Here is a 17,577-nt window from a genome sequence, read left to right as displayed (position 1 = left end):
ACCAAGACAGATGCAATTAAGAAAATACCAAGCATCTGACAGGCTCAATTATTTTGAGGGTCATCTTGTTGATGACAATGCTTTCGATCACCCACATTTCCTTTAAGTGGAAAAGTGGAGTTCCCTTTAGCGCCCGTGGAACCACACCTGCTGACCCCTGACTGGCTTCCCGGTTGGTGTGTGGTTTGATCAGAGGAGATGGCAGCTATTTGGAAAGGGAGAAGGGAACTTCATGAGTATTTGTGCAAATCCATTACTCTTTGAAACTGTCTAAAAGTACCATGTCATTTTTATAAGTCACCATGGTCATTTGAAAAGATAGTATTGGGCTGAATTTTTGTGACACCCCTACCCTAAAATATGCACACTTGTGAGGTTTGTTTGCATGTTCAACCTCATTCAATTCAACAGGTACTTATGCCATGTCCAGGTACCGAGGCTGCATCCAGGAACAAGTTAGACAATACTCCCTGCCCTCAGGAACATGTTTTCTGGTTAGAGGAGATAGATTAAAATAAATTGTGGAAAATAATAAGAAACCAAACTCAATTGGAGTGGGAAGGCGCATAGGGGGAAGCTCTCACCCCCATCACACATCCTCTAGTACAGCCAACAGGAAGAGATGGAGGCTTGCATCTAGGGCGGGAAGTACAACTACTGCTGAAGGAAGACTTCTCACTCCACCTGGCAACAACCAGGCCAATGAGAAGCGCCACAGCTCAGCCAATGAGAAGCCATTGCCATCCTGAACTGTTACTTTCCCCCAATGGACTTTCCTTTAGAGCAACCCTGCCCTCTCCCCTTTTCTCTATAAAAGCAGCCCCCTCCTCTATTCTCTGGATTTGCCTGAGGTTTGTCATAGTGTCATATCCTGAGTTGCAATTGTTTTGGCTCCTCCCAAGTATACTCATTTTGAGATAAAATAACAGGCAATTTGCTTTTTAAGTTGACAAAAAAAAGTTATTATGCTAGAAAACTATGCAGGACATCATATAATAAACTGTATGCGACAGTGTGTGGGATAAGTGTCGTGGAGACGAAAGCTTCTTTTAAAGGCCCACACAACTAAATGTGTTTACTTTTTTGAAAGTCAGTAAGAAGGGCTTCTGAGAAGCATAAATAGAGCACCTCATCACGGTGGTCCATCGGAGTAGAACCACCAGGGATATCACGAAAAAAGGACTCGCCAGTTATCCGCTACACGTACACACTGTGGGGAGCCGGCGGAGGACAGTCCCTCCTCGGCCCCCTGGAGCAGCGCACCCATCTGAGCCGGGGGCCTGCCAAGGGCCCGTGCGGAGGTCCAGGCGCCCGCTGCCTCGGGTCAGTCGGGGTCACGCCATCCCCGTCCTCCATCCCCGAACCCCGCCCCGTCCCCCTCGGCGGCTCGGACCCGCGGCGGCCGCGTCCTGTGATCGGACCTTCCCGAGGCCTGGACGACCTAACGGGCGGTTGAGACACTCAAGCGGGGCGCCCGCTGCTCCCGCATCCTCTGGACGACGCGGGCCCTACAAGAGTTCGGAGGACCGAGGCGGCGCCACCCCGCACGGCGCCTGAAGGTCCCGCTCGGGCGCAGGGACACGGACTAGAGACACACGGCCCGCCGCCGCCCGTCCACCCCGCGCCCCCAGGGCCCCTGGCCGCCCAGTACGCACGCGCGCCCCTCGCCCCGGAAGGGCTTCCTGCCCCGGCGGCGACCCGGAAGCAGCCCTGGCGCCGGGAGGGCGGGCTGAGCGCTTAGCAGGCGAGGCGGGACGGCGTAGCTGTTGCCGGGACGATGGCGGGGACGGCGCTCAAGAGGCTGATGGCCGAGTACAAACGTGAGTTCGCGGCCCGCCCGGAGCCCGCTGGACAGCGCTGAGGCCGCGGCCCCGGCCCGCCCTCCCCCCGGAAGCGGCCCGCTCGGCCGCCGAGCCTCACGTCGGGGCCGGCGTCCTGCTCCGCCCGCCCCCTCCCCCCCCGGGCCCCGGTCCCGCGCCCTCTTCCCGGGCCAGCCCTCCGCCGCCCCGTCCCGGCTCGGCCCCGTCCGGTGCTCGGCGAGCCCCGGGCCGCCGCTGGGCGGGCGTCGGTGCCGAGTTCGTGGAGGGGCGCTCTCTACACCGCGTCTGCCCGTGCGTCCACGTTGGAGAAGGGTTTGTTCTCGTATGATGAGCCGTCGAGGCTCCGGTCGCTCTGCCCTGCCCACTGCCTCCTCTCGAACGTATGAACAAACTTGTTAGGAGGACTCTTTAAAACATGGAAGTCGGCGTTACTACCGTGTTAGTTTAGAAATGCTTCATTACATTGTCTGTGTTTGTAGTCTCTTTGTGTCTTTGGCGCCTTTGGCAATTTAGAGGACTTCCCAATTCCGGCCTTGCAGACATGCCGTGAGAGGGACGGGAGGAAAACCTAAATCGCGTACTGAGAAGTTAAAAAAAGCGTATTAAGAGAAAAAGCGCATTGTGATGAGTTTGAGGTGAAAGGTCAGGTTTCGGTTTTCTGTTTAATGAGGGAACGGAGTTTTTGAACAGTGCCACCTGTCACTCTTCCTAGGTAGTGTTCAGAAAACCTTAGTGCTTTCTTAGCCAGTAAGATTTCCCGGTATTTGGGGAAAGCAGAGGGAGAGATGAGGACCTAGGAACATTCCGGAGTCTACCTTTTTACAGCGAATGCTCCTTGGCAGAGCGGCCCTGAGAAGTCGTGGAGTGCCATTGTGTTTGAAAGCGTCCTGATTAGCTGGTGGAGATGAGGTGGTGGCCTGGTGTGGTGAAGAGCAGGGCCTCTGGAGCCACAGAGCCCGGTGCAGATCCTGCCTCTGCTTGTTACCTCTGACCGTGGCCTTGCCCTTTCCCTCTGTGCTTGCTTCCTCTGCGAAGATTAGTGCTTAGCAAGATACCTGATGGCTATCGCTAAATAATGTTAGCTGTTATTGTTGTCGTTACATGGAGGATACTTAGAGAAGAAAGTGGAAAATAAACCAAAATAAGGAATGTAGTAAAACTACCTGGTAACTGTGCATGCAGCTGAATTTCCTGAACCATACTGGGGCGCTCCACAGGGTGAGTTGATGTTTGGTGTGTGCAAACCATGCAGGCTTATTAAAATAAATGTTTAAACAGTGCTCACCACCCAGTGTCCTCTAAAGTAGGAACAGATATTGAAGAGAGACTTATGGTGGGAGAGATGGTTCACTCTGAACAGAGTGTTGGGTGGGAGGGGGCTGCTGCCTCCATCTCTTCGTGGAAACCTGGCTAAGAGGTCAGACGTGTGTGAACACCTACCATTGCCCGCCATCCTGGTTTGTGTTTCTATATCTGTTTTAGTCTGTTTAGCCCTGTTTCTAGACTGCGGGCAGGTATTATTTTCTCTTTTCTGTAGAGAAAGAATCTGTTTTAAGCCCCTGCGTGGGGAATTAAGTTCAGGCTGCTGCTTCAGTCCAGTCTTTGCGTTGTTGGACTTGTATTTCCTAGGGATATTTGCATTAGCAGAGATTATTTTTCCCTTTATTGTACTTACAAAAGCCTCATCCATTATTTCAACCATATTGTCAATTAGTTTGCAGTAATAAAATGTAAATAATGGTTGACTTCCAAAGACGTATCATGGAAGTGTATTCTGTGTGTTTTTATGTGTTAGTTTATGAAATTTTGGAGTATGTGGAAGGCAGAACTCTAAAGATGTCTCCCTAAGATTCCTATCCCCTGGTTATTCCATCAGACACTAATCTAGGCACTGCCTCAAAGGGACTTTGGAGATGTAATCTGTAGGTTAGTCAATAATTGATCTTCGGATAGGGAGATTATCCTGGATTGTCTGGGTAGGACCAATAATCACAGAGGCCTCAAAACGGGGGATATGTGGCAGAAGGGATTCATAGTATGAGAGGGCCTCTCTACCTGCCCGGCTGACTTTGAAGATGGAAGAGGGGCCAGGAGATGAGGAACATGACAGCAGTAAGGAACCTGGAACCTCAATCCTGTAGCCGCAGGGAACCGAATTCTGTCAACAACGTGATCAGCTTAGGGCGGCAGCCATGCCAGCACCTTGACTAGTGCCTTGTGAGACTCCAAGCAGAGAACCAACTGAGCCATGCTGTGCCCAGCCTTCTGACACGTGGAAACTGTGAGATCATCAGTGGGTTGTTTAAGCCACTGAGTTTGTGGTCATTTGTCACATCAGCTATGGAAAGTGAACGCGGTGTGTTACTGAGGGGAGTTTTGTGGTTGTTGCTGTATCTTAGTGACAGGGTCACATTCCACTTAGTGCTTCGTGTCTTTCATGTCTCAGCGTCTAGTTTCTCCTCCTACCACTTTTTAAGGTGGCACAACCAGTGTAAAGGTAGACTTGACAGAAACAACCCCTGTGTGGCATGGAGTTTAAGAGGTTTGGCTGGGTATTCAGGCACACTTGATTATACTTGGGAATAGTCATAGAACTGCAGAAATTTAGAGGTGGTAGGACCTTGGATATCATTCTGTTCAGGCCTCTGATTTTACAAATTTTACGAGAAATTGAGTAATAGAGAGGCAAAATGATTTGGCTAGATTCTTATAAGCAGAAAAAGGGAGAGTCAGGAAAAGAACCCAGGTGTTTTAAGCTGATACTTTTTCTTGATGTTTTGTCTTCACGCATCATCTAGCCTTTCCTAGGAGTGTCCGAGACAGACTGGAGTGTTAGTCTTCTGGGGTTGCCGTAACAAAGTAGCACAAGCCGGGGGGGGGGGGGGGCGGCTTAACACAGCAGAAGTTAATTCTCTCACAGTCGGGAGGCCAGAAGTGCCAAATCCAGGTGTGGGCAGGGCCATGCTCCCTCTGGAGGCTCTAGGGAAGGATCCCTGCTTGCCGTTTCCAGCTTCCGATGGCTGCTGGCAATCCTTGGCGTTCCTTGTGATAGTGTAACTCCAGTCTCTGCCGCCATCTTCACATGGTCGTCTTCCCTCTTATAAAGGTACCAGTTGTTGGTTTAGGGCCCACCCTTAACCAGTATGACCTCATTTTAACTAGAGTACATCTACAAAGCCCCCATTTCCAAATAAGGTCACATTCACAGATTCAGGGGGACATTATTCACCCCAGTACAGTATCTAATAGGAACCCCAAACTCATGTGTATAGAACTGAGCTCCTACTCTTCCTGCACCATTGTTGATCCCACAGTCTTCTCTGTCTCAGTTGGTGGCAGCCTCTTTCTTCCAGTTGTTTGGGCTCACAACCTTAGATTCGTCCTTGATGCCTCACTTTGTTTTATATCCACATGTAACCTGTTGTCCTACCATCAGACTTTCTCCAGAGTCCCACACTGGCCCAAGGCACTCACCTCTGGCCTGGATTACTTTGGTACAGGCCTGTGCACCGCGGCACAGTCCTGTGCACTATGGTACAGTGCTGCGCACCGCGGCACAGGCCTGCACACGGAGGTACAGCCCTGCACAGCGCTGCATAGTCCTGCGCACTATGGTACAGTCCTGCGCACCGTGGCACAGTCCTGCATTCTTCTGCTTCAGCTCTTGCTCCACTTGGTTTTATTCTTAATGCAGCAGAAAGAGAGACCCCAGTAAAGCTCAAGTCAGGTCTTGTCATTCTGCCCAGAACCCTTTGTTGCAGTAGAAACCAAAGTCCTTGCAGTGACCTCAGGCTCTGCGTGCTCTGGCCCCTCTCCTGCCTCCCCGACCTCATCTCCTCTGTCCTGGCAGCCTCCTCTCCAGCCCTCCCGACTTCCTTGTTGGCACACTCCTCTTGGGGCGTGGGCACTTCCTTTTCCTGGATGTCTCCATCACTTGTGCTCTGCTCCCTGGAGAAGCCTTCCCTGAACTACCAGACTCAGCCTGTCCTTCCTGTTACTGTCATCTTTCCCTGTCATTAACCTGTTTTAGCTGTTTAAAACATTTTATATTTTGAAGTGTATTATGTATGTAAAAGTATATAAAAGGTGTATGTTCAGATGAAGTAGTAAAATGAACATCTGTACCCATGACACCTAGCTTAAGAAATAGAACATTAGCAATAACTTAGAAGTCTTTGTGCTCCTTCCCCACCACCGGAAGTTACCACCGTTGAATTTCGTGTAAATTGTTGTCTTCCTTTTCTTTGTAGTTTCACCACTTAATATACCTCTAAACAACATATCGTTTACGTTTGCCTGTTTTTGTACTTAATAGAAATGGAATTGGACAGTATGTGTTCTGCAGATTGGATCTTTTGCTCAGTACTGTTTCTCTGAGATTCATTTATGTTGAAGCATATAGCTGTAGTTCATTTTCACTGCTGAGCAGTATTTCATTTTATGAATAAGCCAAAATTGATCCTTTACGTTGCTGATGGGCATTTAGGTTATTTCCAGTTTTTGGTTATTATACAGATCATGCTGCTGTGGATATTTCTGGTGCACATGTGCAAGGTGTATACCTGGGGTGTGGTGCGGAGTCCTGGAGCACTCACACGGTCAGCTTTGCTGGGTGATGCCAGCTAAAACTATAAAAGATCTGTGATCTGTGTCAAGTAAAGTTTTGTGTATGGTGTGAGATAAAGGTCAAAGTTTATTTGCAAATGGCCATCCAGTTGTTTGAGCACTATGAGTTTGCTTGGACTGCCATAACAAAGTACCACAGACTGGGAGGCTTAACCAACGGAAATTATTTTCTGACAGTCCAGGTTCCACGTGTTGGCAGGGTTGCTTTCTCCTGAGGCCTCTCTCCTTGGCTTGTAGACAGTCTTCTCTCTGCATGTGTCTCCTCTTCTTATAAGGACACCAGTCACATGGGATTAGAGCCCACCCTAGTGACCTCATTTAACCTGAATCATCTCTTTAAAGAACCTAGTTAACACCCTTTTCTCCACTCTGCTTTTTTTATTTAATGTGTCCTGGAGTTCATTCTGTACTAGTACATAGAAGTATCCATCATTCCTTTTTACAGCTGCACAGTGTTCCATTGGTAGATGGATTATAATCTGGTCCCTTATTGATGGACATTTGGGTGGTTTCTAGTTTTTTGCTATTACAAATAATCCTGAAGTGAATAGCCTTATGCATGTGTCTTCTCTTATTTTTACCAGTGTGCCTGTGGGATAGATTCTGAGAAATGGGATTGCTGGGTCAAAGGTTAAATTTATATTTCATTTTGTGTGGTGGCTGTTTTTTAAGCCACTATTTAAAAAATGTTTTTAACAAGTTAACATTCTCAAAGAATCACTGGCAAAGAATGGTCTTTGCAAATTTCTCTGATATTAATATTTTATTTCTCTTTTTGAAGTTTTTATCAGTGAACATGACACTGTATATGGTTTTGTGTGTGTTTGGAAAACAAGAAGAGTATAGTCCAAATATTCCCTTCATCTGGAGAACTTGGCTCCTGTAATTCTCTGCTGACCAGTAGGTGCTGCTGTTATATAAGGCTGCTGGTGGGAGGGCTGCTGGCTGCGGGATGGTTCTCCAGCGGCAGAGTTTGGACTACCTTTTGCGTCTCCCTAAAGGGAGGGTCTCCCAGAGGGAAGTTCCGAGGGGGAACTCCAGAAATTAAGAATAAAGACAGCTCTTTTTGGTGTAAGCTTCTCCTCGGGGTTTCACAAAAATGATTGGTGTAACTTCTCTCTTTTGCTCTTAGGCACCCTACTCCCTTTCCTACTAACATTGTGCCCCTCTGTCCCCCCATGTAGCAGTTTGCCTTAATCTCTTGTGGTTTTCTTTTTCTTATAATAAGGGGGTTTGACTTTAGACACAAAAACCGAACTAGATTTCAGATGATAGGGTGTATAAAGTCTGGTGCGCTGGTTCTGGGGTTACTTCTCCCAGTGTGCTACTGTGAAGAGACACAGAGGGACTGAGACAGTCAGGGTCTGTCTTGCCAAATCCAGGGGTCTCAGCCTGCCTGGTTGTTGACCTCACTCGCACTTGATTCCTCCCTCCTTGAAGTTTTTAATGCACTTGACTTTTGGGACTGACACTCATTGGTTCTGCTTCACTGGCCTTTGCTTAATGTGTCTGCTGTTCCTTTCCCTTCCCACTTCCCAGTGTTAGCACACCCTCGGCAGCAGTTGTGGCTCTCGTCTGTACCTGTACTTGTTCCCTGGGTCAGGTGTTACTGGCTTTTTGAGTGCAATAGTTTTTCTTTCTATAGTACTTGTTTATGGCAGAATGTTAAGCATTCCTGCTCCCTTCCTACTAAATGGCAGTAGCATTCCCCAGTCATTGTGAAAACCTGAAAACGACACCCTGTACGTCCAAATGTTCCCTGGGAAACACTGCTCTGGAGAGTCCCCTCACTCCCCAGGGATTCCATACGCTCCCTGGGCAGATAATGCCCAAATTTATATCGCCAACATCGATCTCGCCCTTGAGCTTCAGACTCATTTCTCCAGCCGCCTGCCCGGCATCTCCTTGTCTGTTTACTAAACATCTCAACCTTAGTATGTTTAAATTAGAACTCCTGCTTGTCCCCTCAAACCTGTTCCTTCTCCCTTTCCATTCCCAGTGATAGTGCCACCACGCACACAGTTGTTTGGGCCAGGAGCATTCTTGTTTCTCCTCACATACCACGCCCGCTTCATCAGCAAGCCCTCCATCTCCACCTACAGGATAGATCCCCAGTTTCACCTTTTCTTACCACTTTTGCAGTTGCCACTCTGGTCCAAGCCACCATCTGCCCTGCCTGGACTGTTGCAGTAACAACTTTTAAAACTGTTTATTAGCTCGAAATACAACCGTCATGAAGAAAAGTGCAAGGGAAGACATGTTCAGCTCAGTGAGTTCTCAGAGAGCACATCACCACCCAGGGTAAGCGAGAAGACCACCACTCTCCAGAACCCCCACGTGGGGGACCCCCCAAAGGCAGCTCTGTCCTCCCAGGATAATCACCTCCTGGCTTTGCTTTGTTTTTCCACCAGGGCATGCATTCTTAAACACTCTAGTGTAGCTTTGCCTGTTTTTTGAGGAATGTAATCTATCTATAAATGTAATTATGTGTTGTGTATTCTATATTGTGTATATGTGTATATTCTATTTTGTGTGTATATATGTATACATATACAATACCTGCATATTCTGTAGGCCTGGCTTCTTTTGCACAGTGATACGTTGTATCTAGCTGTGCGTCATTCATTTTCGTTTTTGTTTTATTGTCTGAATATACCACAATATATTGTTCTCTTCTACTATTGGTAGATATTTGGTGGTTTCCATTTTTTGGCTGTTATGAATAATGCTGCTGTAAATATGCAGCATATGTACAATGGGATATTATTCAGCCATAAAAAAGAAGGAAATGTTGCCATTCGCGACATGAACCTTGAGGGCGTTATGCTAAGTGAAATAAGTTAGACAAAGACAAATACCATATGATCTCACTTATATGTGGAATCTTAAAAAAAAAAAAAAAGAGCAAACTCATAGATACAGAGAACAGATTGGTGGTTGCCGTGGGGGGGGTGGGTGAAATGGGTGAAGGGAGTCAAAAGGTACAAACTTCCAGTTATAAAATAAATAAGTCCTGGGGATGTAGTGTACAGTGTGGTGACTATAGTTAATAATACTGTATTGTGTATGTGAAAGTTGCTGAGAGTAGATGTTAAAAGTCCTCATCACGAGAAAAAAAAATTTGTAACTGTGGTGAGGGATGTTAATTATTGTGGTTATCATTTGGCAATATATACAAATATCAAATCACTATGTTGTACATGTGAAACTAATATAATGTTACAGTAGATTATATCGCCATTAAAAAAAAAAAAAGAACCCCACCTCCCGTATCACCTCCACAACAAGGCCTTTCTTGCCCACCTCGGCCATGTCTGTCTGTCTTTCAATTTCTTCACTATAGTCCTCAGCTTCTGAAATTGTCCTTTTATTTATGTTTCCTCGTGTGTTACCTGTCTTCCTTTGCTAGAACTTCAGCTATTGAAGGCAGGGCCCTTGTCTGTCTCTTTCACCACTGCATCTCCACTGCCTAGAATAGTGCTTGGCAGAGAGGAAGTATAATTGATATTTGTTAATTGGTATTTGATTGGTGGTTGGCCACTTGTAGTCATATTGGCCAAGTAGGGGTGCTCAAACCACTGCCCCATTGCTTTGTATAGCTCCTCAAAGCTTCAGATATGACCAAGAAGCAAATGTGAAGAGAAAAAATACCACCTGGAATTGAATGATTTTGTGATTAGAATTGTAACTATGTACTTTACTTATGTACTTTTCAATACATAAAATTATATAGCTAAATAGAGACACATGACAAACTTTTAAAATGCCAGTGAGAACCATATTTTCACAATAGTGAAATATTTAAGTGGTCCTTTGTTTATAAGATTTAGTCATCGTGGCCTTTGATCACTGATACTGGTGAATCCTCGCTCTTACTTAAACTGTTATCCTTGATCTAAGTCCACTCTCTCTCTTTAGGGAGGGTGCCTAATGTCACAGTATCAAACGCCGTAATTACATCCAGTGACATTTCACCTGCTGTTTCCCTGTATTTTTCCAGAAGTCAGTTCACAGGGGGATTTTTAAAATTTGTTATAAGTTGCTCTGCAGAGAAGCCTGTTGGTTGCTACCTGGAATCTGAAGCTGTTCTGAGTGATGACATCAGCAAGTAAAAAAAATAGATTCTTAGACATGTCTTTTGGTGCACATGTGTGCACACTTTTCTGTGAGTTTACACTCCGGAGAGGAATGGCTGGTCGTAGTAGGTAGCAGCAACTCATTTCCAGAGCGGTTGTCTCAGTTTTCACTCCTACCAGCAGTGTATTTCTGCAGCTCTTCATCTGTGTGGACAGCTCTTATTGTCACTCTTCTCAACTTTGATTACTGGGTTGTTCTGGCGGGGGTAGTGCTATCTCGTGGTTTTAGTTTGCATTTCCCCACGAGTAATGAGGTTGAACACCTTGTCATGTTTTTATTGGCCACTTACATATCTTTTTTTGTGTGAAGTGCCTGTTCAAGTCTTGTGCTTGATTTTCTTTTGGGTTGTTTGTATATTTTTGTTGATTTGTAAGGCGTTCTTTAGAAGTTCGGATATTAGCCATTTGTTGGTTATATCTATTGCAAATATCTTCTCCCTCTCTGGAGCTTACTTTTTCATTCTCTTAAAGATATCTTTTGGATATTTTTTTAAAAGGGATGTCTTTTGATGTCAGAAGTTCTTAATTTTAGTGTTCTTAATCTTATCAGTTTTTTCCTTTATGGTTAGTGCTTTTTGGTTATTAACTTTATAGTTAGTCCTATTTAGGAAGTCTTTATACTGAGAGCATGAAACTATTCTCCTATATTATCCTCTAGGAGATTGATTATTTTATATTTCATAAAACAACTGAAATTAATTTTGGGAGGGTCAGCTTTATTGAGATAAAATTTATGCACAATAAAATGTGCCAGTTTCTAATATATCATTCTTTGAGCTTTGACAAGTGTGTCCTGTTGTATAGCCATCAGCACAACCATGATACAGAACATTTCCATCACCCCAGAAAGTTCTCTTGTGCCTTTTGCAACCCCCTCCCACTTCCACCTTGGCCCCTGGCCTCTGGCAACATCTGATTTGCTTTCTATTACTATAGTTTCAATTCTTCTAGAGTTTCATATAAATAGAAGCATACAGTGTGGACTTTTGCGGCAGGCGTCTCTCACTTGGCATAGTGCTTTGAGAGTCCCCCGTGGTGTTGTGTGGGTCTTGGTGGTATGTGGGTCAGTGGTTTGCTCCTTTCTGTTGCTGAGTAGTGTCGCTCATATGGATAGATGACACCTTGTTCATTTACCTTGGATGGGCATTTGGGTTGTTGCCAGGGTGGGGCTGTTATGAGTAAAGTTGCTGTGGACATTCTTGTGAGTCTATGGGGACATGAGTTTTCATTTCTCTTGGGTAGATATCCACCAGTACAATTGCTGGGTCTCAGGGTAAGTGAATGTTTAAACTGTTTTTATTAGAAACATAAACCGTTTACCAGAGGGTAACCAAACCATTTTGCATTTCCACCGGTGATGCAGAAGAGATCCAGTTGCCAAACCTGCCAACACTTGGTATTGTCAGTCTTTTTAATTTTAGCTATTCTTTTCTGACTAAATAAAGATGTTTTTACTGACAAAGATGTATAGCCGTATCTTTTTGTGGTTTTAATTTTCATTTCTCTTATGACTCACAATGTGGAGCATTGTTTTATGTGCTTATTTTCATCCATGTCGTCTTTGGTGATGGGTCTGTTCAAATATTTTGCCCTGTTGAGAAAACCTACACTTCCCCTGTATTTCTCCTTACTCACACACTACTGCCACACTCACAACACTTCTGACATCAGATGTGTGGGGATTTGTCCCACACCAAGCAATTCTGTGACTCCAGCTGGGTGTCATACAATTTAACTCAATTCTGACACTGTCTACCTAGAGTTAGCGTCCGATCCCACAGGTTCAGGGCTCAGTCCCACAAGACTGCCTCCTCCTCCTTCAGATGCCAGTTACAAGTCCAGGTTGTCGCCTGTGCGTCTGACTGATGGGCTGTAAATCGGAGGTTCCCACGACCCCCTCCTTGGGTTGGATTAATTTGCTAGGGCGGCTGAGAGAACTCAGGAAAACAGTTTACCACTTTATTATAAAAGGATATGGTAAAGGATATAGATGAGCATCGAGGTGGAAGACATGAGTAGGGTGAGGTATGAGGAAATGGGTGCCCTCTGCACGCGCCACTCTCCCTGCATCTCTGTGTGTTCACAACCTGGAAGCTCCCTGAACCCCATATTATTGGGATTTTATGGAGCCTTCCTCACATAGGCATGATCAGTCATTTAGTCCATTTCCAGCCTCTCTCCCCTCTCTGAAGAATGGGAGAGTGAGGCTGAAAATTCCAAGCTTGTAATCATGGTGGTCCTTCTGGTGACCAGCCTCCATCTAGGAGGCCACCAAAGGCACCTCATTAGGACAAAAGATGCTCCTATCACCCAGGAAATGAGAAGGGATTTAGGAGCCCCATGTCAGGAACTGGGTTCAGAGACTAAATATTAGAACCAGAGATGCTCCTAGTACTCTGAGCACTTAGGAAATTACAAAGGTTTTTAGGAGCTCTGTGCGGGGAACCGGGCGCAGAGACCAGTATACATATTTTCCATTATTTCACATACCCCTTTGCCCTTTTTTCTTATATATTTTGGTTTTTTTATGTAGTATGAGATAGGTGGACAGTTTCATTTTTTTGGCTTTAAAGATCAGCATCATTGGTGGAGAAGACTGCCCTTCACCTCTGTTCTGTAGTGCTGCCTTCGTGGGAAATCAGGTCTGTGTTGCGTGGGATCTGCTCCTGAGCGCTGTCTATTCTGTTTCACTGGTCTGTTTAACTTAGTGCCAGTATCACACTGCCTTGATCCCAGTGGCTTTATAATAAGTCTTGTTAGCCCTTACGTGGAGTTCTCAATTTATTCTTTTCAAAGAATGTCTTGGCTTTTCTCGGTCGTTTGCATTTTCATATATCTTTTAGAATCATCTTGTAAAATTCAAACAAAATGTGTTGGGATTTTGGCTGAGGTTGCATGAATCCATAGATTCAGTTTGAGGAGGATTGATAACTTTATAATATTGATTTTTTTTGTCCATGAACATAATATAATCTCCATTTATTAAAGTCTTTTAAAACTTTTTGTTAATAATATTTACTGTTCCATTACAGATCTTGCACATCTTTTGAAAACTTATTTGTACATGTTTCCCGTTGACTGGCATCTTTTTTAGACTTTCCTTTTCTAACTTGCTTATATAGAAATAACAATTCAGTTATATATAATGACCTCGTATTCAGCAGTGTTGGTAAGCTCACTTTTTCTCATAATTTATTGTATCTTTAGATTCTTTTGGACTTTCTATGTATACAAGCATATCATCTGTGAAAAATGACAGTTTTATTTCTTATTTTCCAATCCTTATGCCTTGTATTTACTTTTGTGTCTCTTCAAAGAGCCAACTTTGGTTTTGTGAATCATCGATTTGCGTGTTTCTGACTATTTTTGTACTCCCCTGGCACCCAGCCCAAGCGGGAAGAGCATTTGGGGCCTGACTCCCATGTTGCCACCCTCCTTGCCTGTGGCTTTTTTCATGTTCCGCTCTTCACCTCGCCAAATTTGTCCACAGGTTTGGTTTCATTTTGGAGCCTCCCATATAAAAAACTTGGAGGCCATGAGTTGAAGTGACATTGCTTAGTGGCAGCTTCCAAGTGGCAGAGTTGGGCCTCAGGTCTTTCAGCAACTACCGATCTTAAATTGCTGAGAAATGCTGCTGCTGACTTGTTTGTTACTGTTTGTATTCTCAGCGCTAAAGTCTGACGTTCTGCAGAATATCACGTCTGGGGGATTTGCTCACAGGTTTGCAGTGGTATTAGAGGTAGACAGCTGGCCTGTGCAGTGCGTGCTGTATCTGATAACATCAGGCTTGAGAAACCTCCGTGCTGGTGCCTGTCTCTAGTCGGTCACATTCAGGAGGGTCTGTGCCAGCTCTCGAAACAACAGGAAACGCCGTTCAGTTGGAAAGTAATGTACTGTGTTTGACTATGAGCTTTAATCAGATGAGCAGCAGGGGTATTCTGGAAGGGCAGTTAACCCCTTTTGTTTGTTTCTTCATTTGTGAAATGAAGGGTTCATAGCTTTAAAATTCTACTTTTTGCTGGAATGAAGAATTGTTCACGTAGCCTTTATCAGAAACGTAACTGGAGCAGGCATTCACTTGAGACAGACAGTTTTAATCTGTTAATATGTGTAGTGTATAATACACGTATTGTATATATGTATAATATAAAAGTTTTGTTAAAATGCCAACATAACACTCATTCTGTTTCATAATGGTTTTACTTTTTAATTTTATAGAATTAACACTGAATCCTCCAGAAGGAATTGTGGCAGGTAAGGTACTAAAGTAACCTCTTTATAATTTACTTCCAGCTGCCAAAGTTGCCTTCAAAGGTAAAACGTGGAATTTGTTCTTTCCTTGCAGGCCCTATGAATGAAGAGAATTTTTTTGAATGGGAGGCCTTGATCATGTAAGTTAATCTTATGTGCTAATAGTTTTGAAGACTTTACTGGAAACTAGACTGGTGAATCACATTTAGCAGTGGGACTGGGCTCAGAGTGTCCAGTAGAGAAAAGGGCTTAAGTGTCTCTCTTATATTGAGCTCTTCTCTAGTCTGTTAATGTTAAAGCGGAAAACAGCATGAACATTTATCCAAAAGAAATAAAAATGCTTCCTTAGTAAAAGGTTTAGTTGTGAGTATTAGATATTTGTAGACTTTTAAGGTAATAAATTTCGAGTGTTGTGTGGCTGTGCTGGGGCAGCCTCAAGCAGTGTGGGCGGCTGTGGCTTCAGGAAGTCCCTAGGAGCCCGAGGCTTCGACGTGGGAAAGGCTCCTCAGGGTGTGGGTGATACCCTGGGCCTGTTGGCGCAGCCCCGGCCATGCCCCACCTGTGCACCAGAACTCTTTCTCCGCCTCCTCCCCCTCTTCTCCTCCTCTCCTCTCCTCTCCTCCCCCCATTCGACTCCCCCTCTGCTGCCTTTCCTTTTTCTGTGTGCCTTGTCTCGCCTTCCATTATCCCTGACCCTGAGACATGGGGTTCTACTCAGGTGAGCAGTGTGATTCCTAACCCCATTCTGGAAAGATCGTGACTGGATTTCATGATTTTTCACTTATAAGGGATGTTGCTTGGAAAGAGCCACAGATGGACTCCTGATTCTAGAGTCTTCTTTGGCTCTATGAGCCAGGCCCTTTGTTTGTCTTCTTTCTGCTTTAGATGTTCAGTTTTTGGCCAGTCTTAGACTTATTGTAACAAAATGTGGTTAGGTAAAATTTGGGAAGTTGAAGTTTATAATCAGCCTCTCAGTTTTCTCATTAGTAAAATGAGGTCATTCAGTTAGCTAGAAAGTTTCCAGGTTGGATCTTGTTGGACTGAGAAGTGTCTAGAGGGCAGGGACTGGAGGAAGTGTGAAGTTTACTGGAGCAGGTGTGAACACTGGTTTGAAGAGGGGACTTAATCTTGTCAGACTTGCTGAATTTGCCCAGTGCTTACATCACATTTAGTCTGAGAAACAGTTGCTGCTAAATGTTGTCTGTGGAGGTTAGATTAGTGCAGGAAAATTGATATGAAAATGAGTTGTTTTGATAAGAAAAACATTTAAAACATGGTCAGCAAACACTATCTAGAGGCGTACAGCACACCTAACATTTCCTAATCATTTCCATACCCTGATTGCTTGGGCCTGTGACACCTGTTTTCCTCCTGTGTTTAAATGTTTCTGGCGTGAGGCTGTCGTCCTGGTCTCTGTCTGTATCTGCTGTGGTGGTGTGTCTTTCATCCCCTCAAGCACCGATAGAGTGGATGGTGAGTCTCCTGGTCAGCGGTGTCCTGCCTTCAGTGGAACACGGCCTTGCGCACTCAGGTCAGGTAGAGCTCCGTTTATTTTTGAAGAAGGAGATTATATCATGTGAACTTGACTTGTAACCCGGTTTTTTAATTGAATGTGTCACTTGCATTCTTTTTGTGTTAACACAGACACATACGCGTGCCACCGGGGCAGCACGCCTGCTTGTAGGGGCACAGGTTACAGGCTGTCCTTTCTGAGTGCAGAGGGCAGTGGCACCTGACAGTTCTTCCATCTTTGGAAGATTGGCTGTGCACATCCACGGTAGGCATATTTAGAAGCCCTTAAAGGGATACTTGAGCCTTCCAGTGTAGTTTTTTTTTAAGTGTTTATTGTTAAGAATCTGTTAGGGTAACTATTACTAATTTTAGATAAACATTATAAAATTAAACTAATACTTTGAAAACCTGTCTTAAAAAGTAATTAGAACTATTTTTAGGTAGAGCACTTTTATGTTTGAATAAGGCTTTTGCGTTAGTATGGAATTCCCCAGCTTCAGGATCTGGTGAGATTGTGGGTTTTGGTCCTCTTCCAGCTCCTTTCACAAACAAGAGGCCGTTTACAAATGTACTTAAAACATCTATTAAGGAATTAACTGTCCTCCCGTTGACTCGTCTCACCTTGCTATTTTGGCAGACAGCTGGCTGAGTTTTACTCCTTTGTGAAAGATGTTCTTTTTCCTCTTTGTAGTCTTTGATTGTTTCCAGAGTTTCTTCCATAGCCTAGTGTTTCTAAAACCGTGCTTGCCTCCTTTTCTGCAAGTCCAGTGCTGTGGGGTTTGCAGTACTGCTTACCCACGGGGCCTTCATCCCTTGTCAGCTATGCAGTGAAGATACATCTTTTCAGATGTTTACACAACAAATAGCGAGAGCCTGTTGTATTAGGGCCCTTGTCTAAGGATACAGGTGTCATAGGTGACCCCAAATCTCCACCCTGAAAGAAGGAGATTGAGGGACTAGGATGGGGAACACAATTAATGAGCAAGAGAAGAGCTAAATAATAAAATTGCCATGGCTTATTCTCTAATTAAAAGTAGAAAATGACTCCCAGCTGAGCTTATGGTGGAGTTCAGGCATGTGGCCCAATAGAAAAGGGCAGAGCTTCGGGCTGAACTATGGGATGTGGGTCCCCCAGCGCTGCATATGGTGGCGTGGCTCAGGGTCTCAGGCAGTCACTGTCTCTCTGACCCTCACTTATTCCATCAAAACAAAGAGGTTCAGCATCCTTTTAG

At 44.9% G+C, this 17,577-nt stretch overlaps 1 protein-coding gene across 3 annotated transcripts in view; it reads left to right on the top strand.

Moving 5' to 3' along the window:
* The first annotated feature begins 1,715 nt into the window (after nt 1-1,715).
* Nucleotides 1,716-17,577, top strand: part of UBE2G2 (ubiquitin conjugating enzyme E2 G2) — a 32,207-nt gene continuing 16,345 nt past the window's right edge. Inside the window, exons 1-4 of one of the 3 annotated variants that reach the window (XM_058523269.1) lie at nt 1,735-1,820; nt 8,589-8,747; nt 14,801-14,836; nt 14,928-14,973. In XM_058523269.1, the coding sequence (XP_058379252.1) occupies nt 14,933-14,973 (41 nt within the window). In that variant the 5' untranslated portion in view covers nt 1,735-1,820; nt 8,589-8,747; nt 14,801-14,836; nt 14,928-14,932. Of the gene's footprint in view, nt 1,821-8,588; nt 8,748-14,800; nt 14,837-14,927; nt 14,974-17,577 lie in introns of all 3 variants that reach the window. The other 2 variants (XM_058523268.1, XM_058523270.1) reach the window with 2 other exon arrangements.

Source organism: Diceros bicornis, chromosome 27 (genome assembly GCF_020826845.1).
Source record: "Diceros bicornis minor isolate mBicDic1 chromosome 27, mDicBic1.mat.cur, whole genome shotgun sequence".
NCBI lineage: Eukaryota > Metazoa > Chordata > Mammalia > Perissodactyla > Rhinocerotidae > Diceros > Diceros bicornis.
The sequence above is the reverse complement of the archived record's forward strand: the minus strand, read 5'-3'. Positions and strand labels throughout refer to the sequence as shown.